Source organism: Ochotona curzoniae, unplaced genomic scaffold (assembly GCF_017591425.1).
Source record: "Ochotona curzoniae isolate NIBS_2020 unplaced genomic scaffold, NIBS_Ocur_1.0 scaffold_3208, whole genome shotgun sequence".
Taxonomy (NCBI): Eukaryota; Metazoa; Chordata; class Mammalia; order Lagomorpha; family Ochotonidae; genus Ochotona; species Ochotona curzoniae.
The window spans coordinates 14664078-14678071 of NW_024467106.1; the positions used below are offsets into that span (position 1 = coordinate 14664078).

The 13994-nt window shown below is 39.7% G+C and overlaps 1 protein-coding gene across 1 annotated transcript in view; it reads right to left on the reverse strand.

Moving 5' to 3' along the window:
* PAPPA (pappalysin 1) overlaps positions 1 to 13994 on the reverse strand; it is a 234249-nt gene that overhangs the window by 5480 nt on the left and 214775 nt on the right. The window contains exons 20-21 of the mRNA XM_041004621.1: positions 11253 to 11324; positions 5258 to 5356 (exon numbers count right to left, since the gene is read on the reverse strand). Of these exons, the coding sequence (XP_040860555.1) occupies positions 5258 to 5356; positions 11253 to 11324 (171 nt within the window). The remainder of the gene's footprint in view (positions 1 to 5257; positions 5357 to 11252; positions 11325 to 13994) is intronic.

Below are 13994 nucleotides of genomic sequence, written 5' to 3' on the forward strand. Positions count from 1 at the left end.
TCTGACACCCTGTGGGCCCCTTTCTCCCGACTTGTAACACAAAGGTCTTCGTAAAGACTCCACAGGGTTCAGAGTTGATACCACATAGTTTTGTCATCTCTAGCCAGCACTGAGAGTGTCCAACTGCACAATATCCTCTGCTTTGTAAACTGCCCCTTCAGGACCTGCCTTGAGGTCCTGTCGTCACAAGCTGTCTCACTAATCAGGAGTCTTAAGCAGGGAGCCAAAAGGTGGATTTACCCAGGTGTTTCTAGTTTTGATAGAGAAGTGGCTTGATGAATTTTGTTTGTGCAGATGCAAGCAGCGAACACCATGGTACACAAACTCTGGGGAGACAAGGGTCTGCCCTGTGCCAGTTTCCCATGTATGGGCTCATTGGCTCTTCACAACCCATGCAAGGCTGTCATGATTAGCTGCCCATCTTACAAGAAAACAAACTTCCATAAAGGTAAAGCAAACAAACCCTCTCCAGACCTTGATACTGGTCAGTAAGTTGATGATGTAGAGTTCGAAACCCTGTTCTGTACACTGAGAGCTTTTCAAGAGGTGACAGAGGAATCAATGCTATTGCCTAATAAAAGGCAAGGCAGCAGTCAGCCTTGGGAGGTGTTATATTGCAGATGTTAATGTTGCTTACTCTTCCCTCATTTCCTCAACACATATTCACTTAGAATTTTAACTACAGACTGAATTTATTTGTTGCTGTTTTTATGAAGGGAAATCAGTAGATCCCAGAGTCTACACCATATTCAACACTCTTCAGGGCTCCAACAAAAAAACGATACATAACCAGTCCCTGTATTCCAGTCCTCACCCTTCCTATCTACCCTCCCGCTGCAGGTAGGTGTTCTGGGTGGGAACCAGGGCACTTTTGTCAGAAATTCCTGCACTGTCTTGCTCTTGTCTGCTTGATTGGGCCACATCATACAAGGTAGAACATTTGGTGTCTGCACAGCCTACACAGGGGATGAAGGATAGATGGAGTAAAGACACAATGTGGGGCAAAATGACTGGAAAGCCTCATCTCAGGGGGATCAGAAAGAGGTTTATGCCGAGGGATGGCAAGAGGAAGCTACCGGAGGAGTTGCTAAGAACGGGAATTCATACCAATAATTACTTTCCAGGAGGTCTATGGAACAGGAGCTTCACACACAAAAAGAAATACAACAATCAAAGTACATGGAAACAAGATGTTCAAAGGGGTTTAAAGCAGATGTCATGACATTTTAATTCTCAGATTTCCATTTCATTTCGACTACTTATTGGCCCTCTCGTCTTTAGCCTTTCTCAATCGTAGCTTCACCATCCATACGATGAAGATAGTGAGACAACATTTTAACAATAGCACTGTTGAGCTTATGAAACAACACATAAGGGAAACCTTGCAGATGTCCCATACAACACTCTGCCACCTTGTGCAGTTGACTCCACCTCCTTGCATCTTAATGTTTTACCTTGCTGGATTGTCCTAATATAGTAGTAGTGAGATGCACAAGACATCTTAGAAGTGGCTCAGCATAAAGTTTGTGCTCCATTAATGGATTTCCCATAATTCAGGAAAGTTCTTGGGCATGTGTATGCTGCGGATGACTTTCTGAGTGTCCCTCAGTTGCTTAGGGTAAGGAGAACTTCCTATAATATAGGATCTAGGACAAGGGAGCAGGTGAGAACTAAACAGATCCAACAGATAAGGGCAGAGAATGAAAGGAATACACATCTTCTCCTGCTCTAAGGGGTTTCCTACTGCTGAAGCCAAATCTAGAATCCTAAATTCCTTTTGTCTTATGGACACCCAGTGAAAACTAATATCTGGACCTCCAGGGCTGCAATGATCAGCAAGCCTGGGAGCCTTACCTATTGCCCACCCTGTCTTTGCTGCTACAAAAAATTGCATTCCCATTTTCCAAGGGAAGTATCGCACACTTAAGACTCCCTGGCATTCTGGGCTCATAGGAAATGTCTCCAAACAGAACTGCTAAGATCACTGCCATATGTGATCAGGGCATGATCCCATCCCCGTGAGCTGTCCTCTTTTGAGACTCAGTCACATGTAGGAAAAAAAAATCAAGAGGTGGCAGTCAGAAAACTCAGTTTAAATTCAAGCCTCCGGACTTACTAGCCAAGAGATCCTGGACAAGGTCCAAAGGCACTTTAAGCCCAAACTGGTTCATCTGTGCAATGGGAACACTAATCACAACATGCAAGGGTTGACAGGATTAGGGAAGCTGAAAGAAGCCATCTGGAAGAGTACGGAACATGAGCTGTAATTCATGAAAGGGTGTCTTGCGTTCTTTTTTTCTACTTCTTTTCATTCATAATTCAGTCTAGTCAGGTTGTACAACAAAGAGGAGAAAGGTTTCAAGGAGTTTGACTATTTTAGGTCTTAAATTGGGAGATTTAAATTGTAACAACAGGGACTTTGAGACATCTTAGGCTTCCAGAAGTCAGATTTCCAGAAATCTCTAGTGAGAAAGGCTGCAAAACACAGGATGAACATCTGAACTAATTATGATAAAGTCATATCTGCATCAAGGGATTCCTTCATCTACTCCAATCCACACTGCCTATAGAGCTCTCACAGGCACTGCTCCCTCTGCCCCAGCTACTATTTCCCCTGTCCAGGAATATTCTTACTCCTTTTTTCAGGTCTCATTGTCATTGCTACTCCTCAAGACAGCTGTTCTTGACTTTCAGACTAATTCTCTGTTAGCTCCTGCACCTTCCTGTCCTTGCCACAGTTACAGAACGCATTGTTCAATAGCAGGCTTGCCTAGCACAAGGGAGACTGATGTCTGTCTGGATCCTACTGCATGTAAGTAGCCTTGGCGAGGACTGGGCTCAATAATATTGACTCCATTGGAGGACGGAAACAGGAGCTGATGGAAGGAATGGCAACTTAAAGCAGCAAAACAATTTCATGTAACACAACAAAGCCAAGTAGCATAATATATATTATATAATATAATGTATTATATAGCTATACATTATATTATATATTATAATTTTATATTTATTTTAATTATATATATATATATAATGTAGTAATGGATTAGGAAATGCATTTAGAACTGGCTGGGAAAAAAAAACAAAACAAAACAGAAAAACAAACTGATTCTGGAATCCCTTTGTGAAGATTCAGCACTTTCCCAATCTGGAATTGCTGCAACAAAACTTGGTATAGGAGGAGTCACAAAGGAGACCTGGTGCTTACATGCGAGCTCCATTACCCACCTCTACACACAACTACGTGGAACCGAACTTATAATCATTTGGAACCTTCACCTTATCTTTAATATCATGCCTTCATTTCCTCACCATGCACTCTTTAGAAAGAATTTTGCCTTTAAGGAAGTCCCTCTTATATACCCTACCGTCATCATGCCAAAAAAAGGAGAGAAAAACCAATGCTTTTTATATTTCAGTACATAAGTTACAGTAGTTATCTTAATCAAAGAGGCTCTATTTCCAACTGACAGTGCTAAATGGCAGCACAATTCTTGACCTTCTTTTTAAAAGACACACTTCATTGTCCATTCATTATCAAGGATAGTATACTCTAGCAATACAAAATAGATACAATATTAGAAACGTATTTGTTTGGAGACAGGAATCAAGAGGCTTGAAAATGCTCAGAACTTTCGGAATAAATTCTGAGAGTTAATTTTAAAGGGATAATGAAAGCATTAACATATTTATGTGCAAAGATGCTCATGATCATCATTTTTTACAATTGTGAGACACTGAAATAACTCATATGTGAAGAATAAAAGTTGAGATAAATGGCCATATAAATAGCAAACATCACATTCATATCATAAATAAGAACACAGCAAATATACACAGCTATTATAGCTAAATTTATTCCAGGATTTGGTAATGCCTTTGTATAATTCCTGTGTTAAGTAAATAAAACCAAAGAAAACAAAACCCCAGACTGCAAATGCAGAGATATATATGGAGAAACATACATCTTTGCACTGAACAAATTACCTATAATAAAATCTACTAAAAGTAAAGCAGTGGTTATCTTTTGTATCTAAGATAAGAGTGATTCTTTTGTTCCCTTCTTTCTGAATTTTCCAAAGAAGAGAAGATGTATTGTTTCACAATTATATAAAAAGATAAAATTAACAGAAGAGTTTTCTTTTCCTAAACTTAAGCAGTAATGTGTGCCATCAAGGTAGTATCAAGGAAAAAGAAATCTAAATCAAACAGGGGTGTACATGCTACGAAATATGATTTGTGAAGGACTAACTGCAGAAAATCTCAGCATCTTTATTCATAAAAAGCTACATTAAGAATCCTTCAGTTGGAATGGACTCCATGGACCGTTCCCTATTCACTGTCGTGTTCAGAATTACAGGGTCTTTTTGCAATGAACTAACTCTCTTCAGGATGTTGCAATAGAAAGGCACTTGGTTTGGTTCCTAGGAAGCCAGGAGTCTTGCTCTGCTTCCATCACTCATTCTCCTACTGGAGCACATCAGTTATTTCTGGGCTGCAGTCCCCCTGTTGATATAATTTCTGCCCAGTAATTCCAAAGGACTCATCATCCTTGACTGATTTATCTTTCCTGCCTCAGGAACTTAGTTTCCTCTACTTTAAAAGGAGAGATTAGAACAAATGATGAGCTTTAAAATCAAATGCGTTTTCAGTTCAGATTGTAGACAAGGACAAAAATAGAAATTATTTCTCACTAGCTCATTCTTCACAAGAATGTTTCTCAGCTAAGTTGGATGAAGTTCTACCACTCTCCCAACGTTGTGCCCACCTCTGGTCAGAAAGAAAATAGAATGGTTGATAAGCATTGTGGTTAAATGCAACGGTTTCATTAGGAACACTTGAATCGCTCCTCATACAGCCTGCCTTTGATGGTCCCCCAAATCCCCATGGTAGCTTCCACTACCTATGACACCTGAGTCAGACCCTCAACATACTTTTTCCTCACTTCTAAAAGAACTCATTGCAACTTTAGTGATCTGTTTCTGTATCCTATTCTAAACTTGGAGGACCACATCTGTAATGATCACCTGGGGTTCAGCACATGATATTGGCTAACAACTTTTAAATATCACCTTACATTTTAAGATATTTAGAGAATTAAAAGACAAAGCAAAACACAAGCTGAAATTAAGCTTGCAAGCAGATCACTGACACAACTAGGATGATGAATCACCCAGCATGTGGGAGTGACTCTGGCACAGCAAGTTGCAGAGGTATGCGTGAGGCAGCTCTTGAGGAATGCACACTGCCCTACCTTTTTAGTCTTCACTGTGGAGGCACAGCAATCCCCTCCATCATAGTTGCAGAAGGCTCGATTGTTGATGGCATCACAGTAATTGTCTCCCATGAAGGGCTATTAAAGGAGAAGGATAGACAGAAAGAAACACCTTGTTAGCATCTGGGGGTGAATGCAGTGGTCCCAACAGTGTTTCAGAGCCTTTATTATGGTTGGGCTATTTCTCACCTTCTCTTAGACCTTTACAGTCAGCCTGTCTAGCTTCTCTCCCAACCCTCCGTGGGATAAGTCATCACTGCCACAATTTGCAAAGACTCACATCCTGCCACATTTCCTCCAACTAGAGCCATATGATGCTGAGAGATACATTCGAAAACACTAGAGTGTGTAAAGTCACAAAATAGATACTAACATCTTTCTGATATATCACTTAGGACATATAATTCTTTGAAGAGTTGGGGAGAGGGATCTGTGAGGAAAAATCGTTGCCTATAAACAAAGATTGTCTTGATTTGATGAAAGACATAAAATTTGATTTGCTTTTGAATCAACTTGTAAAAATGCTATTGCTTTAAAATGATAGAAATATATTGTCAATAGGTTGTGAGTTCTATTTATTTATTTTCTACAGACTGTAGCTACTGAGGACATGGACAGTATCTTCTTGTTTCTGAGAAGCAATCTATAAACAGGGGGTGAGCATAATAAATATTATTTCTAACCAATAAATTAATCAATGCCCCATTTTTAATTGAAGAAATGGCAAGAAAAGTTGTATTCTCCTCTGCTGTTTTGTCCAGCATGGGATAATTAAGAGCATAATTTTAAATAAAATATATGAAAACACTAGGAAGCTGAGTGTAAACTGCCCATGGATTATAAAAAATAGAACAAGAGAATTAATAGGAATTTGTCACAATGTATACGATGGTGTTTTTTTTTTAACAAGGAACATATATTTTTGTATTTGATGTCACATACTTTGTACATTTGTTTTCTTCTTCTGTTCTCTACACAACAAGTGATGTGGACATTGTTATTCCTCCTTTATAGAGTAAGAATGGGTTTGGCTAGGATCACATTAGGAGAATCAAAATAGTGGTTTAAATCAAAGTTAGTTCCCTATTTTTGCTCTTCAACCTGAGCTGTTCTAGCAAACATTTATTAGCTTCCTCCTCACTGTGTTCATCCAATACTCTGATGCTCTAAAAGTGAGAAAAGGATGACGGAGACAAGTTATGAGACCAGAATTATCCTAGTGCAAAGTTCAACAGCTTCTTCATTCCTGTACACTTCTCAAAGATATGAGGAGTGTCCAGCTAATCTTTGTCTCACAATCACACATGTTTGGGCCTTAGTAATGTTTTTGAGATGGAAGGTAATTGTGTAGACAAGGTGCAAAAGTGAGTTGGCAGGGTTCTTGACTTTCAAACTTTGCCAACTGGCCACTAATCTGTGATTTTGATTAAGTGGCTTATATCCTCTGATTCTCAGAACTTCCATTAGTGGGATAGAGGCCAGATTAGTACATTGATTTCTCAAAGCAACGAAACTGCTCTTCCCCCTCAAATGCAATATTGCATGACATTTCAACACAGAAAACAAATGAAAGTGGAACCATTCTGATCAGTAACTGGTTCAGGTCTCTAATACTCAGTGACTCATACACAGGAGGAAGATATTATCTTCTGTCTGAGATCATGATATCAGCAAACTCTAGTGACCTCTTTCCCAGCCTACTGCTCTGCAGAGAATCATATTCACAAGTCCATTGTAGCATATCAAGCTTTTATATATCTTCTCTACGTTCTTCTTTACAGCACCTTTTGCCTGATACATTAGCCAGATTTCATTTTCTCATCACCCTATTCAAGTCTAAAAATGCCTTAACATGATGGAACTAAGACCTGGGAAGAGCCAATCTCAGGTATGTGAATGTGTGTACACACAGCTGTTAACTCCAGTGTGACTCTGCTTCATGACTTGTATATTGAGCATATCATTATATTCAAAAGAGCAAAAGAGACACTAATAATGAACAAATAACGGCTAAGCCTTTTCCTTCTCTCTATACCTCAAATGGTTTAACATGGGTCATGTTCATTGTATTTCTGCTCTACATGACCAGAGTGACAAAGTTGTTCCCTTCCTTAGAATGAAAAAGAATTGACTTGAAAAAAAAGTTGCTGGAAAGAAAACATTGAATTAAAACAATTCCATTTTTTTAGACTCCTGAGAGAAAGTCACCTATCTCATCATTAACTATGCTTCCCTTTCTTTGTCAGCCATCCATCCATCCATCCATCCACTCCCTATTTAACCTTAGTTATTGAATGTCCACCATGGAATGTCTACTATTGAATGTCTACAAAAGGAATACAAGAAAAGGGATGCAAGACTCAAAGTAAACCCAACACTACCCCTTTTAGATTTTTTGCATTACTAAAAGTAAAAACTTTGATAAAAAATAAGAAAATATCTAAGTGTCCAGTATCAGTTCTGATAGGATTATGGAACAAGGCCCCGCATAGTGGCTTAGCAGCTAATGTCCTCCCCTTCTGTGCACTGGGATCCCATATGGGTGCTTGTTTGCATCCCAGCTGCTCTACTTCCCTTCCAGCTCCCTGCTTGCAATCTGGAAAAGCATTAGGGGATGTCCCAAGGCCTTGGAACCCTGCACCTGTGTGGGAGACCTGAAATAAAGGTCCTGGCTCCTGGCTTTGTATATTGGCTCAGCACCAGCCGTTGTGGCCACTTAAGGAGTGAACAAGTAGATTGAAGATCTTTCTTTCTATCCCTCCTCTCGGTAAAGCTGATGTTCCAATAAAAATAAATAAATCTTTTTAAAAAATACAAAGGTGTTCATGAGAAAATTATGTTTCAAGGGAGATCGTAACAATGAAGTAGGTGTTCATTATGTGGAAGAGGGAGAATTTATGGACAGGGAACAGCATGATAAAAGCTTTGTTACTTTAACATTTCTCCATCTCTGGCATTTCTTATGTTGTTATCAGTCCTACTAATGTAATGTACTTAGGCAAACACCTATTTTTAGGATTTATGTAAAAAAATCCAAAATGCCTGCACTGAAACTCCCAGCGTGTCCTGTGCTTACACACCTTCTTAAACTTGCTTTGGTTTTAACTCCTGATGTATTGTATTGGAATTCTCCTTTTGGCTATTTCTTTCACTTTACTGCAAATTTCTTATAGACAGGGCTGTTACCATGCTATCCACGCTTATCTTGTAAATTTACTAAGAAAAAAATCTAGATACTTGACAGCAAAATGAATGTATGTTCACCAAGTATTTATTTTGTGACCTGATGGATGGATGGATTGATGAATGTAAGAATTGATGAGGGGCAAGAAGATATGACAGGTAATTCAGAAGCACACAGATTCCATCTTCACTTGACTGAAGCAACTGTATTAACAGGATCCAGAATAGTTATTGGTGTACAAGGGTATTTCAAAAGTTCTGTGTAATCAAGTAATAATTTTCCTGATGCAAAGAATTTTGAAATTTATGTACAGATTTCTTAAAGATTTGTTTATTTGTATTGGAAATGCATATATACAGAGAGAAAGAGAGACAGAGGGAAAGATATTCCATCTGTTGGTTCAGTTCCCAAGTGGCTGCAATGGCCGGACTGAGCCGATCCAAAACCAGGAGCCAGGAGCTTCCCCCAAGTCTTCCTTGCAGGTGCACCATCCTCTACTGCTTTTCTCAGACTACAGGTGGGGAGCTAGATGGGAAGCAGAGCAGCTGGGATATGGACCCATGCCCATATGGAATCCTCGTGCATGCAAGGTGAGGATTTAGCCATTGAGCCTTCATCCTGAGCCCATAGTTTTTCATAATATATATTTAAACGAAAATTTAAGTACTCATTGTATGGATGGATTTTAAAAATTACTGCAGAAAAATAAACTAACCTTTTAATTTTATTTTCAGCAAACTATGTAATTTAGATCATTGACACAGCCCAAGACTGCAGGACAGTCTCTCAGAGCTCCCAAATTCTGTGTTCGCTACCCCTAGACACTCAGAATCGATGATGTCTCTCCAGTCCCAAAATTAATTTCTCTTCTAAGCACACTTCTCAGCTTCATACAAAAGGCAAGCCATTAGCTCTTAGCTAAGACAGAAAGAAGATGAGGGGCACCTGCAAGGGCAAAGGCGATAAGCATCATTGTGAGGGCTCAGAGCCTGACAGGTGAAGGTCTTTGGGGACAAACTGCTGAGTCAAAGGGTGGATCAAATTCTGCTGCCACACTAGTTACCCAGACTGCCAACTCAACAGAAAGAGTGCCCAGGTAATTCAAGCTCCCTTCTCCAAAATGTTGGACTGAACTAAAGAGATGGAAGGAAACAATAGCCATAAGGTTTTGGCTTTGGTTTTGACATTCCTGCTTGAAGCTTGGGAAAATGGTGGGTTTTCATGATCAAAACATCACTAGTATCCTGATACTTGCACCTCACACAGGATTCTTAGCCTGTGCCAATTGTCAAAGAACAGCTTATTCACAGGCAGAAGACAGTCTAGGAGAAAGTAAAAGTATCCATGTGGTAGTCAGGAGACCTGGGTTAGTGCTTGGGCTCTGTGGCTATCATGCTAAACAATCTTAGGTTAGTCCATTTCCTCTCTGTCCCTTACTTTCTAGTCTTTACCATAAGGAGAGATAGATCACACTACTAGCATTCCCAGTTTGGACATTCCATACAATTCTAGATCTGGCCACTGTCCAGACCATTTCCAAATCTTTAAAACAAAACTTTTAGGGGTTGTGGTGTAAAGTGTGAAGTCATTTGCATGCAACACCAATATCCTGTATGGGTTCTAGTTCCAGCTGCTCCATTTCCAATCCAGATCCCTGCTAAGTATCTGGAAAAAGGAGTAAAATATGATCCAACTACTTGGGTCCCTAAATCTACATGGGAGACCCAGATGAAGATCCTGGATCCTGGCTTCTGATTGATTTTTCTCTAGCTGGGGAGAAATCTGATAGAAGGAAGATCTCTCTGTGTCTCTCCTCCCTCTGTATCTCTTTCAAAAAAAATCTTTAAAAATTGAAAAGTAAAATAAAAGGTTAGTTTGATAATCTAAAAGAGTCTTGCTACTTGTTTTTGTTTCCCACATTCTGAATTTTATCAAAAACAAATCTTTGTCGTGTATGATATGGTCTTACCCACCTATATTTTGCTCAGTGGCTCTTGGGGAGCCAGAGATTTGTATACCTACCTGGAAGGGATTTTGCATCTCTTTCAGTGATAGCTAAGAAGAACCACCTGGGGTGTAGTGATGCAAACATATCTTTAGTTCCTTGGTCAGCCACGCTAAGAGAATGCAGATGATGTCCCAAGGACCCTGTCCCATGCACACAAATCTTCACAAGCTTATCACAGATGCAGAGTCAGATTTGCATAATTTCATGCTCTAGGGAATGACTGAACTGTGAAGTCAGAGAATTTAAAGACCCAAAGGATCCCCTACTTAATCTCAACAACAGAGTGAAAGACATCCCTCTTAGTTTTGGATTGAAGAATGAATGAATGATTAAGTGCAGTGCAGACCAAATTTATCTGCAAGTAAAGCAGGAGAAGATTTAAAATGCCTAAGTGGCTCTATAAAGGATAAATACAAGGATCGTGGTAAAATCCTGGTATATGTTAAGTGTTAAATCAATACAGACTCCCTTCTCCCTCCCTTTCTTAGATCCAATATTATGTAGACCACAAAGCTTGCAGCCAGCGAAAACTAGCTTGGAATCACAGCTGTTACATACCAGATACATTTTGAATATGCTTCTTTATATCTCTCTAACTCAATTTGATCATTTCTAAAACATGATTCTTGATCTCATTCCAGGAACAGTGCGTGTGTGTGTGTGTGTGTGTGTGTGTGTGTGTGTGTGCGTGTGTGTGTGTGGCAGCCATCATTAATATGACAGTAGCAATAATAGCAGGAGGGTTGCCTCTTGAGAGCTGAAGATCTTTCCTTGTGACTCACCTCACAGCCTTTGACACAGTGAATCAGAGCAGGGTGAGGATACCACTTGAGGCCAGCAGTGCAGACAACTCTCTGCAGAGAAATGGAAAATGAGGGAGGTTAGATGAGCTTGGCATTGCACCACATTCAACCACCCCCAAGTCCTCACCTCATTCAGGCATTTACACAGAGAACTTGCCCAACTACTTGCAATAACAGGAGCCATAGGATCAAAATAATATTTATGCTCACTGTTTATGTCATGCTTGGTGTATTTCTATGGCAGTAACAAAAGTTGAGGAGAAACAAAACTTGGGAATGAAAATGTGAACAGAAATTGTTTTCTGATTCTTGACTCACTGACATAGCTGGAGATAATATGAGAGAAGAGGGTCATGGGATGTGTGTGTGTGTGTGTGTACACATGAAGATTCATGTGGCTATGTGTGTAGTTACACCAGGAAAATAGGACAAATGGGTGGATCATTGTTTCTCAGAGCATGAGCTGAGTACCACCTTCGCCAGTATCTCTCCAGGAACACCTTAAAAAGGCGGATACCTCTGCCCTGCTTTGGACTTCATGAGTCTGTGTCTCAAGGTCAAACTTGAGACTCTTCCTGTCAAAACTAAGTCTCTAAGATGATGCTGATGCACACCACAGCTTAAGAGCAAGTCAGCTGCAGGTGGACTGGACTAACCTTTGGTTGGGAACTCTAGAGGGGCAAAGAATCTTCCCTTCCAACTTCTGCCATCATGGCACACACGTCTGCTCATAACTCCCTGAGGCTGCCCATGTTTCTCTGTATCAGAGGATTTTTATTTTGATATGTTCCCCTTCTCCCCCTTAGGTAAGAAATGAACAGCCATCCGTGTGGGTCGGAATGTGGAAATTCACAGAATCCACTTATAGTCACCTGGAGAATCCTTACCTAACTTCGAAAGATCTGCTCAAGACATGTGTCATCTCTACTGCTCTGCCCAATCCCCTCAGGCAGAGCTCTAGTATATGCTCATATCTACTTATGTATAGCCTCCTTTAATACTAATAATGATGGTGATAATAATAATGGCAACTGAAATATATTGAGTGCATTCGTGGTGCTAATTACTTTACGCACTATCTTATTTATTTATTGCTGTCATGCTGTGAGATCAGCATTAGTCTTATGCCATAAGCAGAATAAGTTGCCCATGCTCCTAAGCTGTTAAGCGGAGAAACCAGGATTTGGAATAAGAAATTGTTCTGGAAATTATTTAAGGCAGATTATAAGATAAAATTCAACAGCATGGTAAACTAAATGAAAAATAATCCAGTAAGGTAAAGTAGTATCAGGGATGGGCTACCACAAAAATCCCCAAAGCTTCCTTTTTTTATTCTCTATAAATGCCTTGGTTCTCATGCCAGATCATGTATTATTTATTTGAAAAACACAATGCATTGTGACACTAATGCTTAGAATTGTGGTGAGAAGTTCCTGTGTCAAGAACCAGTCTCACAAACCTATGAGGGCTGCTCTCCTGGGTGACTGGCATTGAGTAACTTTAATTAAGAAACGAACAATCACACAGAACAGAATATGAGAAACGCAAGCCCATTATTGCTCTGATGGAAGATCTATATGGGAGCCAGCTATTGACTGGGCTTCTTGGTGAGGTTATGCCAAAAGGAGTCACATGACTCCAGGATAAAACTGGGTTGGGTGTCTGCAGCATCTCCACTTCATGTTAGACCATACACATCTAGAATAACGCCTATGACAAAACAAGAAACTCAGTAAATTGCTTATGACAGAGAGTATTCATGTCCAAACAGAAATAATTTTACTAATGGTCAATAATTTCCTTATTTGTCCTGGCTTTGAGAGCTCTGGAGGAACAACAAATGCCAAGCACAAAATCTTAAGTACCAGATTAGTAGAGATTGAACTGAATTAAAGATCTTCAACAAAGAGACTTGTCTGACGATTTCCCAATCAGTCTCACAATGAGAGACTGGATATCCATTCCATGCTGCCTCTTTGACCTGGCCTGACCTGCTCCCAGGATATACACAAGGTGGTACATGGACTTTGAAGAACAAGCGAAGTTACAATCCTGACTTGAAGTTCCTTTCTACATTTTCACTAGGCTTGGTTCATGCATGCATGAAGTGGGCATGGAAACGTCCTTAGGCTTTTTATGACAGTGTATTGAGATAAAATGATGTAGAAACAGTTATGGGTGAATTCTTTAAGCTTCTTGAAAACACAGTTTCTTTTTGCCTCCATGATTAGACATGGAATACAGTATAGTAAAAACTCGAATTAAGAATGTTAGTATGCTCAATATTTTTTCTCCCAGTTAAACTACAGTCTTCCTCTCTATTCCACACTCATAGAACTATAGCAGACAGGACTGCCTACTTTCATTCTCTTAGAAAAACTTAAACCATGTTTTCATTTTAGATCCTGAGAGTCTGTCCCTGGCCAAAGCTCAAGGGTGTTGAAGGGCATTGGTAAAATTTCAAGAAGTAAAAAAAGTAAGGTTAGGACACAACAGGGATTTTTATACCATCCCCTCTGTTTATCTGAGAGCTAATTTAATCCATCTGTAGGAGTGTATTGGTATGTTACACGAGTTTCTGTCAGTTGAAGCTTACCTGACGTGAATTCAGAAAAAGAACATTTACAGTATCTGCATTAGTCTATTTATCTTTCCTGGCTTTTGAATTTTCCACTACTACTCCGGGCTGCAAATCCCACCTGTCTCATTGGAGAGACTCCC